At 44.2% G+C, this 24662-nt stretch overlaps 1 protein-coding gene across 1 annotated transcript in view; it reads right to left on the bottom strand.

Annotated features, from left to right (window-relative positions):
• DIS3 (DIS3 homolog, exosome endoribonuclease and 3'-5' exoribonuclease) overlaps positions 1–24662 on the bottom strand; it is a 1475941-nt gene that overhangs the window by 167557 nt on the left and 1283722 nt on the right. Inside the window, exon 17 of the mRNA XM_044072053.1 lies at positions 6590–6758. Within this exon, the coding sequence (XP_043927988.1) occupies positions 6590–6758 (169 nt within the window). The remainder of the gene's footprint in view (positions 1–6589; positions 6759–24662) is intronic.

Below are 24662 nucleotides of genomic sequence, written 5' to 3'. Positions count from 1 at the left end.
GATCGGCAAGGCAGCAGAGAAGATTTTTCAAATTCACCGATATTCCCAACTTTTGCAAAGCTGCAGAGTGTAGTTTCTGCTCTGAAGAAGCTGATGCTTGGTGGTGGCGGAGAGGAGCCAGTCGCCTAAATAAGGAAACACCTGGAATCCTTGACGCCTCAGATGAGCTGTGACCACTGCCATGCATTTGGTAAACACTCTGGGGCTGAAGTGCGGCCAAAGCCCAGGGCTCTGGATTGGTAATGACTGGTCCCTAGCCGAAAGCGGGGAAACCTCCTGGAGCCGCCTGTGTATCTTTATGTGATAGCACGCCCCTGAAGGTCTATCGAGCACATCCAGTTGTCCTTGCCCAAAAAGGGCAGAATGGACTGAAGCGTGACCATCTGGAATCTTGCCTTCTTGACAAATCTGTTTAGATTGCTCAGGTCTAAAATAGGTCTCCAATCTCCCGTCCTTTTGGGGACCAAAAAGAATCTTGAGTAGACGCCGGATCCTACTTGGTCTGCTGGAACAGTCAGGACGGCTCTTTTTCCTAGGAGCTTTGCAACCTCCTGTTTTGCCAAATCCCTTTGACCGGGTGAGATGTCTGGAAGGGATTGGTGAGGTACGGGATACCTTTTGAAGGGGATTTTGTAACCCTCGGATATGATCGACTGTACCCACGTCTTGTGAGAGGGAACGCCAGGCTACTGGGTACAGCGATATCCTTCCCCCGACTGCCTCCAAGGGTGGACAGTCGGGCAACACCTCAGGGATGCTGAAAGGGCTTATCAGGAAGAGGCTCCCTGCTGCCCTGATTCTGGGGACCCCCCCCTGCCTCTAGGGTGGCGTCCATTATTGTTACCCCCTCTGCCTCTGGGGGTAAACTGACCACGTGTGTCCGGCGCTGCTCCTTGGGCTTTGCGGAACCACATCTTCCCTCCCTTCTGACCCTTGGGATAGGGTCTAGAAGGGGTGGAAAAATGGACTCCTACGGCAGAAAGAGTTTTGCCGTCTTGCTCACACCTGGTCAAGGTTTCCTTCACCTGAGGTCCAAACAAAGCCAAACCGTCAAAGGGGGTATCTGTGAAGGACGCCTTAAAGGGGTCCACGAAATTACAAAGCCGCATCCAGGCTTGACGTCTAAGAGCCACTCCTGTGCCTGCGGCTCTGCTCGCTCCATCGGCTGCATAGGATATTAGCCGCATGGAGGAGTTGGTTAAAGAATTTAGGATTGCTAGCTGTGAGGCAATCTTGTCCTGAGCCCCAGCAGCTAAAGGATCCTGAACCACTTCACCTAGTTCCTTGAGAATATCTTTTTGAAGCCTGGTGAAATGACAAAGATAGTTCAGCGAACGCATAGCAAAGGTCGCTGAAGAAAACATCCGCTTGCCATACCTATCCATGGTCCTAGAATCTTTGTTAGGAGGATGGACAGGCACAGAAGGATCCACAAGTTCCTTCTTGGTGGCCGCCGCCACCACCATAGCATCCACAGAGACGCCCTTTGAAAGAAATTGCTTGTCTGAAGGGGCCGTAATAAATTTGGATGGCCTCCTGGGGACAGGTTCCACAGAATCTTTCGCAGGGGTTCCCCTGCAGGATCAGGAGAAACCTCGGAAGAGGAAGTTATTCCCAATGGGGAAAGCTGGGGCGATGGATCCCTGGGCCTGAGAGCAAGTGGCTGGCAAGAGACATCAACAGGCACGGAAGAGGGAGGAGCTAAAGGGATGGACCGTTGACCTGGCTCAGATGCCAGGACACTCCTCATCACCTCAAAGGCTCCCCTCCCAGGGAGACCAGAATACTCCCGTTCCGAAGAAACAGGAATTCCTGGCTCCACTGAGACAGAAGGCTCCGAGGCCGATGTCGGTGCCGAGCTAAAAGCCAAGCCCCGAGAGGGAGAGCGGGGTCGAACAAGGGTCCGATGCCACTAGCCCCCTCGGAGCTAACAAGGGAAACTCGACAACCGGATCCCTCCAAGGAAGGTCTCATGGAGGAGATCGGAGCCGAAGACGACGGAACCGAAATGGGATGTATCGGTTCCGGCGCCGACACAGTCGCTGTCCCGAGAAGCTCCAGCTCCGAACTCTGGAGGAGAGTCAGAGGAGGAAGTTCAAGGGGAAGAGCAATAGCCGAAGTCTGCTGAGACAGGCTATGGAGCATTTGGGCTAGTGCCTGTGACTTCAACAGCCTGCTTACCACCCTCTCTAAATCGTGGTCAGACAGCCTGGAAGATCTCGAAGATCGGCTCCGATGACTCCGTTCTGACAAAAGAGGAGACCTCGGAGCCGAGTGAATCGACTCCAAAGAAGGGGACTGAGATCTCTTCTTGGACGAAGCCATCGGAGCCGACGTCCTCTGGGTTCCAGATGGAGCCGAAGACTTTCGCCCGATGCTGGATAACACGTCGGCACCAGCCGGAGCCGACAAGGCAACTGTAGACTGAGTGTCGGAGCCGGTAGGAACCGACACTACCATATCAGAGGAAGAAAGATCGGCTCCAGCCGAGCGATCTCGACCAAGGAGTCGGAGCCACAGGGGAAGGCTTAACCACTGTAGCCTGAACCTTAGGTGGCTTGGAAGGTTTACCCGACCCAGTTTTAGTGGGTGAACCTTCTGGCTTTAATAAGCCACGGAGAATTAACTTGTTCCTCCTCTCCTGCAGGACTCTCTGGCTAAAAGAATGACATATGGCACAGGAGTCCTGCAGGTGTAAAGGCCCCAGGCAGTAAACACAAGAAGTGTGACCGTCTGTCAGAGACATCTTCTGACAGCACGAGTCACACTTCTTGAAGCCTGAGACCTTTCCTTCCCTAGACATAGTCTAAGAAAAAATACACACACACACAGAACAGTCATACTATTAATCCCAAAAACACACACACAGATAGGGATTAAGAACAGGGTGGCCTAGGCCCAATTGAAAATAACTTTAACTTTACAATTTTAACTTTAACTTTAAGGGGAAATAGGGTGGGCTGTAGAAAAACTACACACTATCTAACACTAAGAAGAAAGGGAGAGTAAAAACCCTAGACTAAACTGTTTGAAATATCAAACTCACCTGAGCTGGCAAAAAAGAGACCTCTTCGCAAAGCGGCAAACGAGATCTGAGGTAGTCTCGCCTTGCATCATGGGATATAGGGTTGCCTTGAGCTGGTAAAAGGAGTTCTCAAGCTAAGCAAGTGCCGAGTCGGAGCCGAGGATCGGCTCCGAACCCATCCAGCAAGAATGAAGGCGAGATTGACAACTTAACATCATTGGTATAAATATGAAGAATCAGAACATGTGAGCTAACAGTAACCATTAGAATTCAATAAACAACTTTCATAGTTGAAGTATAGTAAGCAGTAATATGCCAGTTTTGATTTGAAATGTCCCTGTGGAATTAGAATAGTTAGAGTAATTAGAATACATGAATAAACATGAAGTGATGTAAGAGAATCTGTAACCATAACATTCTAAGATTTAGTTATGCATTTAAGTGCACATTTTATATTAATATGTTCATTTAAACCAGGTGCAGTTTCAGCATTAAGTAAAAGTTGCCATTTGAGTTCTCTTAACTCAAGGAATAAATCAGTTTTACCAAAAAATGGGTCAACTTTTTCTAGTATTAAAAACTTGAATGTGGTGAAACCATTACAGTAAATGCTATGTTTTGCTAAAGCATTATTGGTGTTGAGACTTCTGATTGCACCCAAGTGTTCTTTTACTCTATCAGAAAGTCTCCTGGATGTTTTACCTATGTAGGAACTTTTACAAGTGCCACATATAGCAGCATATATTCCAGATGCAGTTTGACAATGAAAATGATACTTGAAAAAAATAGTGTAATTACAATGCTCAAATGTAAAGTGTGAACCTTTGTGTATATATAAGGGCATACTACACATTTATTACAGCAATGCATGCCTATAGGTGTTTGAGTTGTAGTAGTGGGGTTAATCAGAAATTGAGACTCTCTATTTTCAAAATGTGTGCTTAAAGTTCTAGTTCTCTTAAATGTGAAAGTTGGTGTAGAGCCTAAAGAAGTATTTATGTGTTGTGAATCAGTTAATAGGTCCCAATTATTAATGATGATTTCCCTGATATGTGCCATATCTCTTGAGATAGGTAAGGGGAAACTTAACAGCATACTAGAGTTGTTGCGTATAGCACTTTTTTGAAATCCATATGTTAAAATAGGTAGAAACTTAGTATGTCTTTGTGAAGCTACTTCTTTATAAAGGTTGTCAACTAAATAATGAGGGTAGTTTCTGTTGTAAAATGTGTTTTAGTAGAATTGCTTGCTTGTGGAATTCATTGTCATTGCTGATTAAGAGTGAAATGCGTATGAATTGTCCTTTAACTAGATTTCTTTGAATAACAAAGGGGTGTTGGCTTGTGAATTCTAAGACATTATTTCTATATGTTTCTTTCCTGTATACAGTAGAACTCAATACACCTGAAATAGATAAGTCAATTTTTGTGTCTAAAAAATTAATAGAGCTGCCACAGTTAGAGTTAACTAGTTTAAGGAATTGTAAGCTATTGTTCATAGTAGTAATGAAATTTTTGAGGTCTGTCAAGCTACCCTTCCAAGCAAAAACTATGTCATCAATGTAACGTTTATACAATGTAACAGAATTAAAACCATGTAATTGCGTTAACTTTTCATTTTCCCAAGTAGACAGTACAAGGTTGGCAAAGGCTGGAACTACTTTAGAACCCATAGCCACCCTTTGGTTTGTTTGTAAATCTTATTGTTAAAATAAAAAAGTTGTCAAGAACTATGTTCATTAAAGTGCAAACAGTATTAACTTTATCTTGTGAGAAGTTAGTGTATTTGTTTAAAAATAATTGTAATGATTGCATACCTTCAGTATGAGGGATGTTAGTATATAATGCTTCCACATCAAGGGTAACTAGAATACAACTTGCTAATACATCTTTTTTTAGGAAAAGTTCATGCAAAAAACACCATGAGTCTTTTAAGTAAAATGTGGTGGTCTGCACAACAGGGTTAAGAATAGAATCCAGATATTCTGCAATCTTTTCAGTCTTTGTTTTTTTGTTGGAAATGATGTGGCGAAATGGTGGGTTATACTTGTTTTTGTGAATCTTTGGTATGCCAAACAGTCTACCAAAATTGGGATATTCAACGGTCAAAAAGATGAGTTCTTCTAGGGAAATGCAGTTATTAGTTTCAAGTTGTTTTAAAGTTTTATCTATGTAAGCAAAGTGTTTCTTAACTTTGTTGAAGTCAACTAACTGGAAATAGTCATTATCTTGTAAAGTTTCCTCGATTTTAGAAATGTATAAGTCTTGCTCCATCAAAACTATGCCTGTACCTTTATCAGCTCGCATAATGCGAAGTGTTTTATCATTGGTGAGTTCTGTAAGTGCTGATTTTTCTGCTGCTGAAATATTATACCATTTGTTTGCATTTTTTGAAGTACATAATTTTCTGATATCTCTTTCGCATACTTTGAGAAAAGTATTAACTGTGTTTGACAGTACTGGGTTATAAGTGCTTTTGGGTCTAACTAGTAAATTGAGAAGAATTTTCCTCAGAAGAATCTGAAATGTCATCTCATTAGCTGTCATAACATGGTTGTTATTATGTAGCAAGTGCAGGTTGATTTTTCTGGCATATAACCTTAAATCTAAAAGTAGATCAGGTAAATGGGCTCTTTGTGCTGGAATAAAAGTAAAGCCTTTTTGTAGTATTTTATAATGTTCTTGTGTAAACTGTCTGTTAGTAAGATTAAATACATTAAAGTTGATTTGTTGTAAATAATCTTTGAAGTCGTCGTTTAACTGTGAAGATGGTAATAAGGTAGATGGAAATGTGGAAATGAACTGCGAAGACTGCTTCTTGTAATAATTCTGCTGCCTGTGTTTATAAATCTGAGTGTTCCTCTCCTTTTCTGTAAACCTGTCCCTCTCCCTCGTCCCCTGTGTGTATCTGTTTGAACTGAGAGGGCGGGGTTGTTGTTGTTCAACGTGGGTTGGATAAAGTGGTTTGGGGACAAAAAAACAGTAGAAGTAGATGTGTTGTGGTTCTCATTCAGGTTTTCATTCATAATTTCGGTAGTAGTACTTTCCTTGATAGTGGGAAATTCATTGGTGTAATGTGCGTTGTTAATGTTGGGGGTGTGTCCGTTAACTCTGCTGTCTGCATCAGAAATCATCGCTGGTCTGTTGTAATGGAAGCTGGATTGCCGATGATATATATATATATATATATATATATATACACACACACATATGTATGTATATATATATATATATATATATATATATATATATATATATACATACACACACACACACATATGTATCTATGTATGTATGTATGTATGTATATATATATATATATATATATATATATATATATATATATATATATATATATATATATATATATATATATATAAGTATACAATGAAAAAAATATCTGCAAGTTAAATACCTTGAATCATCTCCAGGCACTACAAAACGATTAATGGTTTTAAACATGAAATCCACCTAATTAAACTTTATTGCTTAAACTAGAAGTTAGCTTAATGCTTTAAAGTGAATGAACTTTTAAAACAAACTTTACAGCTAGAGAATAAAATACCTGAGTATGAAATGCGACAGACGCTCGCTGTGAGTACTGGGCCATTTTATGTCTGTAGTTCAAGTTGTTGCAGAGTGCTGCTTGCTTGTGTTTGTCCATGAGATCTGGATATGTGCAGTCTGCCCCTACAGCAACAGCCAACAGTCGATGAACTATGATGTCAGAGTACCTGAAATGGCAACAGAGACAAATGTCTATGAATCATTACACTGCTCTGTAATTTTGAACAAAAATCAGACAAGCAGCAACGTATACTAATCTCTACTCACAAGATATGTTGCAAATAGTGTATACTACATAGCCCTGCATCCATGATGAGCTCTACAACACTAAACTGACAATGTATGGGTTAGCAATGAAAGCCATTAGAAAAGTACGGTTGGGTTAAATCTTACAATAAGAGTAAATATCCTTCTCTTTACTGTTGTAGTATTCTTCACAGTAGGGATCTCCTGCCAAGGACAGCCAAACATCTGGTCATTATACCAAAGCCTTTAGATCTTATATGCACCGTATACATATGCTTCTCGTGTACAGGGTGTAGGGCATAAAGGTGCCATATGGACAGTTACCTGGAAATGAAATGCCCCAGAAGTGGTAAGTCTCAATAGGACAAAACAGACTATAAACCTTCAGGAGGAGAAAATGTAGATGGAAAAGGGAAGACCTGTGGCCAGGAGGGGAACCAAAACAAATCTCAAAAGAAAAAAGGGTGTTGAAGGGAGGCAGCAAATACTGCAATAATAAAGAGAATGACATCTACTGTTTTGGTGAGATTTTACACAACTGTACTACATCCTTCAATAGCACTGTTGCAGTATTCTTCACCTTACGGAGAGTACCAAAGCTCAAGAAAAGGATTGGGAGGTGGATAGCTGTGAAGAACCCTCAACAAACCAATGCAGAATGGCTCAAGCAAAACCTGCACTGGCCCTAGAAACCAAATCCAATGTATAATGCCCAATAGATCTATGCAATGAAGACTAAGTAGCAGCTTCAATGATGGAGTTGGTGTCTAACCCCCTGAAGAACGCACCAGAAGAGGCAACAGCATTGGTGGAGTAAACTCTAATGGAAGTATACAGACAGTTGCCATGAAAAGAATAACAAAATGAAATGGCCTTAGATATCCAGGAGGAAGGGATGGCTTGCTCAGAAACAGCCAAGCCCAGTGTCCTGGGATGAAAAGAAACAAAGTTGGTCAAGATTTACAAATGGCCTTAGTTTAATCCAAATAATACCTGAGCTGTCTGTGCAAATTTAAGGTATGTAGGACCCTCTCACAGGCAGACTGAGAAGGAAAAAGTACAGTTGTGTACACTTACAATAAATGTAGATGTTCCGAGTGCATTCACTGTTGCAGTCATTACATTTGGGTTACCTGCCTGCAGGTAGCCCTCAGCCGGCCTGAATACCAGAGTCTTGGATTCCTGCGTTAGATGCTGTCTCTTCATCCATGATGTCAGGTCATCAGGGGTATAAAACATGCAGCTGACACCATTACATCAGTTTTTCTTGCCCCAGATGTCAGGTGCCCCCACAAAGGGAAGCCATTATATGTTATGTTACACCTCCATCAAAAAGCAAATACACCAGAAAGCTTAAAACAAAAAGGAAAGGTAGAGCTAAGAGAAGTCAGGGGGCTGGAGAGAGAATAACCAGGACTGCAACAGTGAATACACTCGAACATCTACATTTATGGTAAGTGTACACAGCTGTACTATGTTCTTTGTGTTTCACTGCTGCAGTCATTACATTTGGGTTGATTCCCAAAGTTAAGGAAGGGAGGAAGACGTTAGAGAGCATTAGGGCCAGCTATTAAGCCATGCAAAACTGCAGTGGCAAAACCAGCTCTGGATTTAGAAAAATAGGCATGTGGTAATAGTTTGGTACTAGACTATCTGCCCTGGGGCATTTATAAGCCTAGCCATAGTGATGTGGCTTTCGCCACCCCATGTAATGGTACAAAACTGTACAGAATACATTTAGAATACTGTGCCTCTGTCTAGTAGTGACACAGTGAAGACCCCCTTACATAATAGAATTAGTTTACCGTGCCTCTGTCTAGTAGTGACACAGAGATGACCCCTGGGGTAAACCTACGATCTCCCATCCACTCGTCAAGATTTCTCTTGAAGAGAGTCAGTGAGGGGCTCTGCCTAACATGAACTGGGATTCTGTTCCAGAGTATGGGAAGCCTCTGAGTTATGAATCTGTCCCTCCAGCATGTCCTATTCATATTTGTGCTGAGGTTCAAATCTTTAGCTCTCGTGGTTCTGATGGATTTGGATTTTTTTGAGGTGGAGCATGTCCATCAATTCCTGATTGGACATGGCCTTGTACGTTAGGCACAGATCACCTCTGAGTAGGCGGTATGCTACTGAATAGAGTTGGAGATTCTTTAGTCTGGCAGCATATCACATATGTTGGAGACCCTTGATCCTCTTGGTGAGGTACTTTTGGGGTCTCTCTAGCTGTTGCAAGTGCCAGGTGAGGTACATACCAAATAGGGCATTGTACTCAATCATGGGCCTGATAAGGGAGGAGTACAGGGGCACAATGACCTCCTTTGATCTGGATGTGAATCCCTTCATGATAAGGTGGGCAAGGTAGAAAGTCTTTCTAACCACTTTGGCAACGTGGGTGTCAAATGAGAGGTCACTATCGACTTGGGTCCCCAGGTCTCTGATTACTTTTTCCGTACTCAGTGGGTTACCGCCTATGTGATAATTTGTAAGCACTTTGTTTTTCCCAAAGGGAATGACTATACATTTTTTGGCATTTAGTTTAAGGCCATGACTCCGGATGTGTGTGTCAGCTGGTGTATCGACTATGGCGCCTAGTTTGCAGTCATCTGCGAACTTTGTCAGCCACAACCCTCCCATGTTTGCTTTCACATCTGAGAAATAAATGCCGAACAAGAGGGGTCCCAGGACAGAGCCCTGTGGGACACCACTTGTCACTGGCTTTGAGTCTGACATGGCTCCAGCGATTTTGACTTCATGGGTTCTATCCTTTAGCCAGTTTGCCACCCATCTTGTGACATATGGATTTACATTTAAGCTGTTGAGCTTGTCTATGATGCCAGAGTGGGGTATTGTGTTGAAAGCTTTAGCCAAGTCCAGGTAGGCTGTATGGACTGCTTTGCCCTCGTCAATGGCTCTAGTGACTGTTTCGAAAAAGTCAACCAGGTTTAAAAGGCAGGATCTGCCTTTTACAAAGCCGAACTGGGTGGGATCAAGTGTCTAAGTCCCCAATGTTTATTAGTTCTATAATGATTCTTTCCATAGCTTTGCAGACCAGGCTGGTTAAGCTTATGGGGTGGTAATTACCAGGGTCAGTAGAGGTACCTCCTTTGTGGAGTGGGACTACTGTTGCTGTACGCCAGTTTTCAGGTACATATCCTGTAGTAAGGCTAAGGTTAAATAGCATTTTTATGTGCGGGTTTAGCTCCTCTTGGAGCTCACGTAGCACGCAACCCAGGATACCGTCAGGTCCCATTGATGCAGTGTTTTTAGCTTTGCTGAGGGCGGTTCTCACCTGGACATCTGAGATGACAGGGAGGTTACATTCAGCTGGGATAAGTATTTCTTCTTTTGGGGAGGAGGAGAAATTTGCACTGAACCTGTCAGCCAGAATGTTGGCAATATCTGTGGGTTCAGTGTATTTTTTGTCATTGTGAACTAACTCTGAACATATGCTTGGTGAAGGCATGTACAGAGCTCCGGGTAGCAGCTTCTAGGGTGTCTCTGGTAGGGACCCCTCTGATAAAGGCTGTAGAAGTAGATGCAGCCCTGGTGGAATGTGATCTAATCCCCTGTGGGGTAGGTTTTCCATGGTGCTTACAGCAGAAATGAATGCAATGGGCTATCCATTTAGAAATGGTTTGCTTTGAAATGGCCTTCCTCTCTGCCCCTGCAGCAAAGCCAACTAGCAGCTGTTGAGATTTTCTGAGAGGCTTAGTCCTGTCCAAATAAAATCTAAGTTGTCTGTGCACGTCCAAAGAGTGCAGTATTCTATCTCCTTTGTTTTGTGGATTCGGGAAAAAGGTAGACAAACAAATGGACTGATTTATTGTCACACTAGACACCACCTTGGGCATAAAGGAAGGGTTGGTCCTGAGAGAAACCCTGCCTGCATGGAAGATAATGAAGGGCTCCACTGCCATGAGGGCCTTAATTCAGACACTCTTCTTGCTGAAGTGATGGCTAGAAGGAAGGCTGTTTTCCAAGAAAGGAATTTCAACTCTGCAGTTACAGCTGGTTCAAATGGAGGTAGAGTGAGCTTTTCCAAAACAAAGTTAAGGTCCCAGGCTGGAGTACGGGCTCGCCTGGGGGGGGGGGGTCCTTAAATCTTTAGCCGCTCTGAGGAACTGCTTTAACAGGGGGTGAAAGAAGAGGGGTGGTTCAGTATTACAATGTGCTGAAATGGCAGAGGCATGAATTTTAATTGACGAGAAGGATAGGCCCTTGTGGAGCATTTCTGTTAAGTACTGAAGAATATGAGGTAAGCTGGGCACCATAGTGCCCATCCCCTGAGTTTGGCTCCAGGAACAGTATCTTTTTTACTTATCAGCATAGGATCTTCTAGTACTGGGTCTCCTTGCTTCCAGAATGACATCTAGCACCTGTTTACTGAGGGATGCTATTGGAGAGCTCAAGGAATTAGCCAGGCTGCAAGGTTCAGGGTTTGAAGCCGAGGTGCAGAATAGTACAGTTTTGTACCTACCATAAATGTAGATGTTCGAGTGTTCACACTGCTGCAGTCATTACACTTGGGTTATCCTGCCGTCCGGTCCCGCAGTCGGCCAGAGTTCCAAAGTCTTGGTCCGGCATCGGTTGCTGTCGCTTCTTCCCTGACGTCAGTGCGCCAGGGGTATATAAGATGCAGCCGACGCCATTTTCTTCAGTTTTTCTTGACTCAGATGTCAGGTGCCCCCAAGTAGGAAGTCAATACATATTGCTAATAAAAAAATATACATATAAAATAAGAACAATACCTTCAGTTACAAGCAAATACACCACAAAGGTTGTATAGAATAGAAAGGTATGGATAAGTCCTGCTAGTTAAGAAGGAATGGAGGGAGGGTAACCTGGACTGCAGCAGTGTGAACACTCGAACATCTACATTTATGGTAGGTACAAAACTGTACTATGTTCATCGTGTTACACTGTTGCAGTCATTACACTTGGGTAGAATCCCAAAGCTAAGGTTGGGTGGCTGGTCTATAAAGAGTTAGGACTGGCAATGAGGCCCTGTAGAACTGCAGTGGCAAATCCTGCTCTGGGTTTAGAGTAAAGAGGCAGGTGGTAGTGCTTGGTAAAGGTGTGCACTGAACTCCAAGTTGCAGCTTCCAAAATTTCCTTGGTAGGTACTCCTCTGAGAAAGGCTGTTGAAGTGGCTGTTGCCCTGGTGGAATGTGGCCTACTGGTATTTGGGACTGTAGCTGTGTGTAGCATCCTATCCATCTGGAAATAGTCAGCTTTGAGATAGCCTTGCCCTGTGATCCTGCAGCATATGCTACAAACAGTTGCTCAGTTTTCCTGAAAGCTTTTGTTTTGTCCAAGTAGAAGCGTAGCTGCCTGTGTATGTCCAAAGAATGCAGAAGTTTCTCCCCTTTATTCTGGGGGTGTGGATAAAAAGTTGGCAAATGGATGGTTTGGTTTAGAGCCACACTAGATATCACCTTTGGCATAAAGGTAGGGTTTTTTTTCTTAGAGAAACCCTGTCCTGATCAAAAATTATAAAAGGTTCCACTGACATTAATGCCTGTAGCTCTGAGACTCTTCGTGCTGAAGTTACTACCAGGAGCAGAGCTGGTTTCCATGATAAAAATTTTAGATCGGCTGTATTGGCTGGCTCAAAAGGTGGTAGGGTCAGTTTTTCCAAAATGAAATTGAGGTCCCAAGTAGGTGTTGGTGCTCTCCGGGGCGGTCTTATGTTTTTAGCCCCTCTGAGGTACTGCTTTAGCAAGGGATGAGAATAAAGGAGGATCCGTGTTGTAATGTGCTGAAATGGCAGAGGCGTGCATCTTAACTGATGAAAAGGATAGGCCTCTGTCCAGCATCTCAGTTAAGTATTGTAAAATCTGAGGAATGTTTGGAACAAGAGGGTCAAGGCTTTGAGCCTGGTTCCAGGCGCAGAATCTCTTCCATTCTTCTGAGTAAGCTTTCTTGGTGCTCAGCCTCCTGGCCTCCAAAATGACATCCATAACAGCTTTAGTGTTGCCTGTTTGACTAATGTATCTGCCATGCAGCCAGGTTTAGGGTTTTGACCTGAAAGTGCAGGATCTAATTGTTTTGTTGAGTCAGAAGGTGTGGAATTTGAGGCAAAATCCATGGTGGGCCTTGAGCCAAGTTCCTTAAGATAGGGTACCAGTGCTGGTGTGGCCAGTCTGGAGCAATCAGGATCATCTGTGTTTTTTCTTGTCTGGCTTTTAGGAGTACCTTTGAAAGGAGAGGCAGTGGCGGGAAGGCATAAACTTTTAGGTTTTTCCAGCTGAACAAAAGAGCATCCACTTTCCATGCTTGTTTGTGATAAGTCCTTGTGCAGAATTTTTGTAGTTGGCAATTCAGTGGGGAGGCAAAAAGATCTATGTCTGGGCATCCCCATTTTTGCGTTACCATGCTGAAGATTTGTGGATTCAACTTCCATTCGTGAGGGTCCATGATATTTCTGCTTAGATCGTCTGCCAGAGTATTTTTCTTTCCTGGCAGGAATTGTGCTTGCAGGTGAACTTGATATGTTAGAGCTGTGTTCCACAAGGTCATGGCTTGCCATAGGGGATAAGAATGAGTGTCCCCTTGCTTGTTTATGTACCACATTACTGTGGTGTTGTCTGTCTTTAGTAATAATTGTCCTGGATGCAGAAGGTCCTTGAAAGCTGTTAGGGCATTTTGAACAGCCATCTCTTTTTGACTGATGTGAAGATGCATCTGGTCTGTGATCCACTTGCCCTGAATGCATTTTCCTGCCATGTGTGCTCCCCAGGCGTAATCCAAAGCATCTGTTGTTAGAGTTTACCTGGCTGTGGGTTGGGTAAAAGGCTGACCCTTGTTTAGGTGACATGCCTGTGCCCACCATCGAAATTCCTGTTGCAGGCAGGGAATCATTGGTATTATTGTTTCTAAACTGTGGGAGTGTTGAGTCCAAACACTTTTTAGGTACCATTGTAATTTCCTCATATGCAGTCTTGCATATGGTATTAGTAGTATGCAGGATGCCATGAATCCCAGGGCCTGCAGAATTTTTCTTGCAGGGAGATGGGACTTTTTTGCCAGTATCTGAAAATATTGAGTTAGTTGAACTTGTTTGTCTGGCGTGAGGTAAGCCATCTGGGGCGTTGTATTTAAGTTAGCACCCAGGAATATAATCTGTTGCGAGGGCACTAGTTTTGACTTCTTTTCGTTTACTGTGTACCCTAGAGAAATTAGCAACCTTTTTACAAATGCTAGATGCTGTAGAAGACTGTCCTTTATCTCTGCTTGAATGAGGCAGTCGTCCAGGTATGGATATATTTGAATTCCTTTTTGTCTGCAAAATGCAATTACTGGTGCCAGGCATTTTGTGAAGACCCTGGGCGCAGTAGATAAGCCAAAGGGCAGTGCAGAGAATTGGTAGTGCATTGTACCAGCTTTGAATCTGAGGTTTCTTCTGCAATTTTGTCTGATAGGGACATGTAGGTATGCCTCTTTGAGGTCCAGAGTAACAAGCCAAGCCTTCTTGCCCAGCATGGGTAGAAGCTGTTGTAATGCCAACATTTTGAATTTTGGAATATCCAGGTAAGCATTCAGAATTGAAAGGTCTAGTATGGGCCTCCGGGCCTTGTCCTTTCTGGGTACCAGAAAGAGTCTTGAGTAAAATCCTTGTCCTTGTTCCTGTTGTGGTACTTTTTGAATAGCTCTCATATCCATGAGGGCTGTAATTTGTTTTTGTGCCTCTGCCCATTGATTTTGTGGCAGGTCTGGCATTCCTTTTAGCCTTGGTAAAGTATGAAAGTGAAACCTGTAACCTTGAGTCACAATATTCAGAATCCATTTGTCTTGGGTGATTGTTTGCCAGTTTTGAGAAAAAAAGTGCTAGTTTTCAGCCTAAGGGGGCTTTCAAAAGGGACGTGCTTGGCATACGAAGGGGAAAGTCATTGTGACTGTTTCCTGTAAGGTTGAGACTTGTCCTCACCTCCTTTTGGAGTTGAGGTGCCCCACTGTCGTTGTCTGTTTGAGCCTTGGGGTTGAGATCTGCCTCTTGGGCGTCTGTATCTGCCTCCCTGTGGTCTGTCTGACACTGGAAATGACCAATTCTTTGTTGGCCAATTTCTGCTAAACCGAAGTGGCTGTACCTGTAAGAAATCCTTGACTGTTTGCATAGATTTAGCTTTATCCCCCATTTTCTGTAACACCTCTTCTGCTTTAATACCAAACAATGTATCATGCTGTAAAGGAGCATCCAATAATTTTGCCTTAACATGATCCGGTAAACTCTGTTCTTTTAACCAAGCATGTCTTCGAATCACAGAACGTGTAACTGCGGCTCTACAAGAGGCCTCTAAAGAATCAAAACCACATTGCAGAGTATGTTTTCCCACCTGTTGAACGGCATGCAATAAATCCTGCATTTCTTTGCAATCAGGAGCTTCTGAGCTTGCAAGCATTTTCTGTTTTAACTGAGCCATTAAATATTGTTGGTACTTAAGCATGTGAAACTGGCAATTTAAAGCCCTTACTGCTAAAGTTGCAGATGTGTATACTTTCTTCCCCCATCTATCCAAAGCTCTGGAATCTGTCAGAGGGTACTGGATTTTTTACAATGGAAGCCTTAACCCTTTTTGGACCCTGGGAAATAGTTTCTGGATCAGCAGAAGGGTTTTTATAAAGAAACTTGTGAGAGTCAGGGATTCTGTAATACCTATCTGGCTTGGCTGGTGCACGGGGCAAAGAATCAGGAGATAAGCTGGATTCAGAGAATACATCATCCACAATATCTAGCATATGCGGAATAGCCAGGGGCCTGTGCTGAGGCACTAAAAGGAAATCCCTGAGCCTTTTCTTGGATTCTGAGTAATCCTGGCTTTCCCAATGGAAATGCTCCCTCATGGTATGTAAAGTTTCCCCAAAAGAATAATCCTCAGGAGGAGAGGCTGAAGGGATAGATTCTTCAGCATCACAGTCCTCATAGGGGGGTAGAGAGTATCCCTGGTCTGAAGAGGAATCAGAGAAAATGGAAACCTGATCAGAGGAATCATAGTCTGTATCCTGCCTAGGCCTTTTCTCAGGAGGGGGATGGGAACCCCTGATTAGAGTAATGAGGTCTTCGGCCATTTTAAGCATCTGTTTCTTAGGCATGGAGTACTGTCCAGGAGAATGCTGTACTTGCTTCTTTGTCTTTAATGGTACTTTTGTCTTGGCTGTTGCTTTAATGGTAAGTTGTGAAGGTCTGAAAACACCCTCAGAAGCCGATGCCTGCTCAGCGGCTCTGGACCCATCTGAGGGATTAGTTTCCGTAGGGCCAATACCTTGAGTTTCCAGAGGCCTAGTTGTCTCCACGTGGGAGTCGGAGGAGGCCTGTGGCTCTGAGGTAGCGGGTGTCAGGGGCTGCGAAAGCGCCTCACTGAGAACCGGTGACTGGCTTAGAAGAGGTTTCGTCGTCGGTTTTGGACCTCGGATGCCAGTCCTTATCCTTGTCTTTGCGTTTTTTCGGTATTGCGGTCGTTGGTTGATCCAATGGCATAGTATAATTAAACCTTCGGCTAAAGTAGTGCAAAGCAAAATCAAAACATCTTTTTATAGTGCGTTTGTTAAATCTAGCACAACTAGGTATGGAATACAGTAAGAGTGGAAGTCCTTATGAGGTATTTGCTCCCACAAGAAATACAATTAACTTTTTCTGACATCGGTCTGAGGCAAGAAAAAAGTTTCCCCAATGGGGTACTTAGCTTTATTGAAGACTTCGGATCTGAAATTAGACTTCGAAAATCTCAAGAGTCGGCCGGCCGGCACTTGCGAACTGCTTCTGGTTTGGGCACCACGCAGCAAGGAGGACTGAAGAAAATGGCGTCAGATGCATCTTATATACCCCTGGCGCACTGACGTCAGGAAAGAAGCGACAGAAACCAACACTGGACCAAGACTTTGGAACTCTGGCCGATTGCGGGACCGCCTGACGGCAAGATAACCCAAGTGTAATGACTGCAGCAGTGTAACACGATGAACATCTGGCCCGCCTGCTGGGACAGTAGGGAAGGTGTCTGAGGTAGGTGCCATGGATCCAGTAGTATCATACTGCGCAACAGGGGGTACACCAGTGCTGGCGAGGCCAGTCTGGTGCAATCAGTGTTGTCCTTGGTTTGTCCTGTTTGATCTTTAGCTGAACCTTCGAGAGGAGAGTCAGAGGGGGAAAGGCATAAACTGAGAGGCTTTCCCAGGTAAAGGACAGGGCATCCACTTTCCAAGCTTGACTGTGGGGAGTCCTTGTGCAGAATTTGTCCAATTGGTAGTTCAGAGGTGAGACAAACAGGTCTTTCTCTGGAGTCCCCCATTTGTTCCTCAAGAGGTTGAATATTTTTGGTTCTAGTTTCCATTCGTGTGGGTCCATGAGATTTCTGCTTAGGTCGTCTGCCAGTGAATTTAGCTTGCCTGGCAGGAATTGATCTTGTAGGTTCTCTTGGTAGCTCAAGGATGTGTTCCACAGAGCCATGGCTAGTCTGCAGAGAGGGTACGAGTGGGTTCCCCCCTGCTTGTTTATGTACCACATAACTGTGGTGTTGTTTGTCTTTACCAATAATTGTCCTGGAAGGATGTGGTCTTTGAAGGCTGTCAGGGAATTCTGTACAGCTAACATTTCTTTTTGGCTGATATGCAGGTGCATCTGACTCGGGGTCCATTTGCCCTGAATGCACCACCCTGCCAAGTGAGCACCCCATGCATAGTGTGATGCGTCTGTAGTCAGGGTATGGGCAGCAGGGGGTAGACTGAAAGGGAGCCCCTTGTTGAGGTGGCAGGCCTCTGCCCACCAAAGGAACTCTGTCTTTATACAAGGAATGATAGGAATCATTAATTCCAGGTCCTGAGAATGTTTACACCATAGGCTTTTTAGATACCACTGTAGTTTCCTCATATGCAGTCTTGCATATGGAATTAGTAGAATGCAAGAGGCCATGAACCCTAGGGCTTGCAGGATTTTCCTTGCAGATAGCTGGGTCTTTGTGGCTAGTAGTTTGAAGTAGGCTGTCAAACTTGTTTCTCTGGCATGAGGTAAGCCATCTGGGAAGTTGTGTTCAAGCTTGCTACCAGGAATACAATCTGTTGGCAGGGTACCAGATGAGATTTATTTTCGTTTATGGTGTACCACAGCGAGGTTAAAAGTTTCTTTCCAAATGCCAGATGTTTTAATAGCATGTCCTGGCTTTCTGCCTGAATCAGACAATCGTCCAGGTATGGGTATATTTGAATATTTCTCTGCCTGCAAAATGCAATGGTTGGAGCTAGACACTTTGTGAATACCCTGGGCACAGTAGATAAGCCAAAGGGAAGAGCAGAGAAAGTACAGTTGTGTACACTTACCATAAATGTAGATGTTCGAGTGTATTCACTGTTGCAGTCATTACATTTGGGTAATCCTGCTGGCAGGTTGCCTTCAGCCGGCCTGAATTCCAATGTCCTGGGTCCTGCATCAGCTGCTGTCGCCCCTTCCCTGACGTCAGGTCGTCAGGGGGTATAAAAGATGCGGCCGATGCCATTTTCTTTAGTTTTTCTTGCCCCAGATGTCAGGTCCCCCCTAAAAGGGTAGCCCAAATTTATATACATATAAATACATGCACCAATATAAACTTTACCTTCATCTACAAGCAAATACACCACATAGGTTGTATAAATCAGAGAAGGAAAGATAGATTCCATCAGAAGAAAGGGGGATGGTGGGTGGGTAACCTGGACTGCAACAGTGAATACACTCGAACATCTACATTTATGGTAAGTGTACTCAACTGTACTATGTTCTTCGTGTTTCACTGTTGCAGTCATTACATTTGGGTAGAGTCCCAAAGCTATGGATGGGTGGCTGGAGCTAAACAGCATTAGGAGCGGCTATGAGGCCCTGCAGAACTGCAGTGGCAAAGCCTGCCCTGGATTTAGAGTATAGTGGCAGATAATAGTGCTTGGTAAAGGTGTGCACTGAACTCCAAGTAGCAGCCTCTAAAATGTCCTCGGTTGGTACTCCCCTGAGAAAGGCTGCTGAAGTGGCTGCAGCTCTGGTTGAATGTGGCCTAATGCCCTTAGGCACTGGCTTGCCATGGTGTAAGTGGCAGAAACGAATGCAGTGGCCTATCCACTTTGAAATAGTCTGCTTTGAGATAGCCTTTCCTTGCGATCCTGTATCATATGCCACTAGTAATTGTTCTGTCTTTCGGAAAACTTTGGTTCTGTCCAAGTAGAATCTAAGCTGTCTGTGTACATCCAAAGAATGCAGAATTCTCTCCCCCTTGTTCTGTGGATTTGGATAGAAAGTTGGCAGATGAATAGTTTGGTTAAGAGCCACACTGGACACAACCTTAGGCATAAATGTTGGGTTTGTCCTCAGAGAAACCCTGTTTGGATAAAAAAATGATAAAAGGTTCCACAGCCATGAGTGCCTGAAGCTCTGAGACTCGTCCTGCAGAAGTTATTGCTAGGAGCAGTGCTGTTTTCCAAGATAAAAACTTTATATCAGCCGTAGCAGCTGGCTCAAAAGGTGGCAGGGTGAGTTTTTCCAAGACATAGTTGAGGTCCCATGCAGGCATTGGTGATCTTCTTGGAGGCCTTAAGTTTTTGGCTCCTCTGAGGTACTGTTTTAGTAAGGGATGAGAAAAGATTGGTGGCTCTCTATATTGTAATGAGCCGAAATGGCAGAGGCATGAATTTTAATAGATGAAAAAGGTAGACCTTTGTCCAGCATCTCAGATAAGTATTGCAAAATCTGAGGAATATTTGGCACAGCTGTATCAGTTCCTTGTGCCTGGTTCCAAGCACAAAAGCTCTTGCATTTTCCAGCATAAGATTTTCCAGTACTAGGCCTTCTGGCCTCCAAAATGACATCCATCACAGCTTTACTGAGAGGTGTGTTTTGTATGACTACATTATCCGCCATGCTGCCAGGTTTAAAGTCCTGAGTTGGCTGCACAGGATCTGATTGTTTTGCTGGGACAGTAGGTGAGGTATCGGAGGTAAGGTCCAAGCTGGGCATGGAGACAAGCTCCTTAGTATTGGATACCAGTACTGGCGGGGCCAGTCTGGGGCAATTAGTATCATCCTTGGCTTCTCCTGTCTGACCTTTAGGAGTACCTTGGGGAGGAGAGGCAGAGGGGGGAATGCGTATACTGATAGGTTTTTCCAGCTGAAAGATAAGGCGTCCATCTTCTATGCTTGTCTGTGATAAATCCTTGTGCAGAATCTTTTTAGTTGGTAGTTGTGAGGGGAGGCAAACAGATCTATGTCCAGGCATCCCCATTTCCTTGTTATCATGCTAAAGACCTGTTGATCCAGGTGCCACTCATGGGGATCCATGAGGTTTCTGCTTAGGTCGCCTGCCAGAGTATTTTTTCTTCCTGGCAGGAATTGTGCCTGCAGGTGTACTTGGTAAGTCAATGCTGTGTCCCACAGAGTCATGGCTAGTCTGCAAAGAGGGTAAGAATGAGTGCCGCCCTGCTTGTTTATATAGCACATGACCGTGGTGTTGTCTGTCTTTATCAGTAGTTGTCCTGGATGAAGTAGGTCCTTGAAGGCTGTCAGGGCATTCTGAACTGTTAGCATCTCTTTTTGACTGACATGTAGATGCATTTGTTTTGAGGTCCATGTGCCCTGAATGCATCTTCCTGCCATGTGGGCCCCCCAGGCATAATCTGATGCATCCATTGTTAGTGTTTGCCTGGCTGGGGGTAATGTGAATGGCTGTCCCTTGTTTTGGTGACAAGCCTTTGCCCACCATCGAAACTCCTGTTGCAGGCAGGGAATGAGAGTAATCATAGTTTCCAGGCTGTGGCAATGTTGAGTCCAAACACTTTTTAGGTACCATTGAAGTTTCCTCATATGAAGTCTTGCATATGGAATTAGTAGGATGCAAAATGCCATGAAGCCCAAAGCCTGCAGAATATTTTTTGCAGATAACTGGGCCTTTGTTGCCAGCATTTTGAAATGGGTAGTCAGTTTCCTTTTGTTTGTCTGGCGTGAGATAAGCCATCTGGGCAGTTGTATTTAAGCTTGCATCCAGGAATATTATCTCTTGAGAGGGTACTAGTTTTGATTTCTTTTCGTTGACTGTGTACCCTAAGCATGTTAGAAGTCTTTTCACAAATGCCAGATGCTGTAGAAGAATGTCCTTGTTCTCTGCTTGAATTAGACAGTCGTCCAAGTAAGGATATATTTGTATTCCTCTTTGTCTGCAGAATGCAATTACTGGTGCCAGGCACTTTGTAAAGACCCTGGGCGCAGTAGATAAGCCAAAGGGCAGTGCAGAGAATTGGTAATGCATTGAGCCAGACTTGAATCTGAGGTATCTTCTGCATATTTGTCTGATTGGGACATGCAGGTATGCCTCTTTTTAGGTCTAAAGTCACAAGTCAAGCGTTCTTGCCCAGCATGGGCAAAAGCTGCTGCAAAGTCAACATCCTGAATTTTGGTATATCCAGGAATGTGTTCAAAATAGACAGATCCAGTATTGGTCTCCAGGCTTTGTCCTTTCTGGGTAACAGAAACAGTCTTGAGTAAAATCCTTGTCCCTGCTCTTGCTCTGGTACTAGTTGAATGGCCCCCATGTCCATGAGGGATCAGACTTGTTTTTGTGCCTCTGCCCATTGATTTTTTAGCAGATCTGGCCAGCCATTTGCCTTTGGCAGGGTATGGAAATGGAACTTGTAGCCTTGTGACACGATATTTAAGACCCACTTGTCCTGGGTTATAATGTGCCAATGTTGAGAAAAAAGTGCTAATTTTCCCCCTAAGGGGGCTGCCAGGAGATAAGTGCTTGGTGCAGGCAGGGAGAAGTCATTGGGACTGTTTCCTGAATGGTTGTGATTTGTCTTCTCCAACTTTGGAGGTAGAAGTCCCCCATTGTTTTGAGCGGAATGAACCTTGCGCTTGGGATCTGCCTCTAGGGCGTCTGGGTCTGCCCCTTTGAGGTCTGTCTGACACAGGAAAGGACCAATTCTTTGTTGGCCAGTGTCTACTAAACCTAGGTGGCTGTACTTGTAAAAAAATCTTTGACCGTTTGCATAGATTTAGCTTTGTCCTCCATTATCTTTAACACCTCTTCTGCCTTAACACCAAACAAAGTATCATGCTGTAAAGGTGCATCTAATAATTTAACTTTAACATGATCAGCCAGATTTTGTTCCTTTAACCAAGCATGCCTCCTAATTACAGAACCTGTAACTGTGGCCCTGCAGGATGCCTCTAAAGAATCAAAACCACATTGCAAAGTATACTTTCCAACTTGCTCAGCCACATGCAATAAATCCTGCATTTCCTTGTTTTCTGCACATTCAGAGTTTAACAACATTTTCTGTTTAAGCAATGCCATGACATTTTGCTGATATTTGAGCATATGAAACTGACAGTTTAAGGCCCTTATAGCCAAGGTAGCAGATGTGTAAACCTTTTAGCCCCATATATCCAGTGCCCTAGAATCTCTGTCAGAGGGGGTAGGATTTTCTGGAGCGGAAGCCTGAACTCCTTTGGGACCCTGAGAAATAGTTCCTGGGTCTGCAACAGGGTTTTTAAAAAGGAATTTATGTGAGTCAGGAACCCTGTAATATCGGTCAGGCTTAACAGGAGCTGGAGGTAAGGAGTCAGGGGTAAGACTAGACTCCGAAAACACATCATCTACAATGTCTAACACTGGTGGGATGGCTAGAGGCTTGTGTTGAGGTAGTAACAGGAAATCCCTGAGCCTCTTTTTAGATTCTGAAAAATCTTGGCTCTCCCAGTGGAAATGCTCCCTCGTGGTATGTAAGGTTTCCCCAAAAGAATAGTCCTCTGGAGTAGAAGCTGAAGGTATAGATTCTTCAGCATCAGAATCTTCACAGGGGGGAAGAGAATATTCTTGATCAGAAGAGGAATCAGAAAAAATGGAAACCTGATCTGAAGATTCATAGTCAGTCTCTTGCCTAGGCCTCTTATCAGGAGGGGGATTGGAACCCTTGATCAAGGTAATCAAGTCTTCGGCCATTTTGAGCATCTGCTTTTTGGGCATGGAGGCCTGTCCACGTGGCTCTTGAGTTTGCTTCTTTGCCTTTGAAGGTGCTTTAGTCTGTCTTTGAAGTCGGTTTAATGTATAGATGTTTGGGTCTGAATACACCCTCAGAAGCCGGTGCCTGCTCAGTGGCTCCGGACCCATCTGAAGGAATAGCGTCCAAGGCTCCAATACCTTGAGTTTCCAGCGGCATAGCCGACTTCACGTGGGAGTCGGTAGCGGCCTGCGACTCTAAAGTAGCGGGTGTCAGGGGCTGCGAAAGCGCCTCACTGAGAACCAGCGACTGGCTTAGGAGAAGCTTCGTCGTCGGTTTTGGTCCTCGGTTGTCTATCTTTTTCTTTGCGTTTTTTGTGAACTCCGGTAGTCGGATAGCTATCCGACGGCATTTCTGGATAATTAAACCTGCGTCCAAAATAGTTTAATGCAAAATCATACCGATGCTTAATAGTGCGTTAGTTAAATCTAGCACAAAACCGACAACCTGAAACGTTATGGTCAGGGCCTAGGCAAGGAATACAGTAAGAATCAAAGTCCTTATGAGGTATTTTGCTTCCCACAAGAAATACAATTATTAACTTGTTCTGACATCGGTCTGGAGCAAGAAAAAAGTTTCCCCAGTGGGGTACTTAGCTTTATAGAAGACTTCGGATCTGAAACTCGAACTCGAAAATATCAGGAGTCGGCGGACCGGCACTTGCGAACTGCTTCTACTTTGGGCACCTTGCGGCTAGAATGACTAAAGAAAATGGCGCTGGCCGCATCTTTTATACCCCTGACGACCTGACGTCAAGGAAGGGGCGACAACGGCCAAAGCAGGACCCAGGACTTTGGAATTCAGGCCGGCTGAGGGCAACCTGCCAGCAGGATTACCCAAATGTAATGACTGCAACAGTGAAACACGAAGAACATCCGACAGCGCTCTGAATTATAAGCATTTCCTGCAAGATTCCCTTATTGGAATGTGCAGGTAAGCTTCCTTTAAGTCGAAGATTGCCAATCAGGCATCTTTGCCTAGCACAGGAAGCAGCTGTTGAGGTGTTAGCATTTTGAATTTTGGGATTACCAAAAAGGTGTTTAGAATAGAGAGGTCCAGGATAGGATGCCAGGAGCTGTCTTTTCTGGGTACCAGGAAAAGTCTAGAGTAAAAACTTTGTCCCCTTTATTCTGCTGGGTCAGGCTGAATAGCCCTGATACTTAGAAGAGAGAACCTGCTGTTGAGCCTCTGCCCACTGATTTGGTGGTAGGTCTGGCCAACCGTTATTGGTAAGGTGTGGAAGTGGAATCTGTATACTTGGAAAGCTATATTTAAAACCGATTTGTCCTGGGTAATGAGTTCCCAGTTTTTTGCATGCAGGGCAATCTTTCTCCGTAAGGCAGCACGCAGCTGAGCAGGGCTTGGAAGGGTTAAGTTTAAGTCATTGTGACATTTTTCCATAGGGGGGTGTCTTACTACTTTCAACTTTGGAAGTGGGAGCCCCCCACTACTTAGGCCTGTGTGTACCTTGAGACTGTAGCCTAGGTGGTCTGCTGTTCCTGGGTTTGGACTGAGAAGGCTTGGAAGAGACTGGAAAGGACCAATTTTTAGAAGGCCAATGCCTACGAAACCTGGGAGGCTGTATTGCAGGAAATCTTTAACAGTTTGCATAGATTTAACTTTTTCCTCCATCTTTTTAAGGACTTCTTCTGTTTTGTTGCCACAGAGTCGGTCTTGGTTTAAGGGAATATCCAGTAATTTAGCTTTAACATGATCTGGCAAGTTTTGCCCCTTAAGCCAAACATGCCTTCTAAGTACAAACCCAGTGACAGCAGCCCTGCAAGATGCTTCTAAAGAGTCAAAACCACATTGCAAAGTATG

The sequence above is a fragment of the Protopterus annectens genome, chromosome 5.part0 (assembly GCF_019279795.1).
Source record: "Protopterus annectens isolate FY-2018-M chromosome 5.part0, PAN1.0, whole genome shotgun sequence".
Classification (NCBI taxonomy): Eukaryota; Metazoa; Chordata; order Ceratodontiformes; family Protopteridae; genus Protopterus; species Protopterus annectens.
The sequence above is the reverse complement of the archived record's forward strand: the minus strand, read 5'-3'. Positions and strand labels throughout refer to the sequence as shown.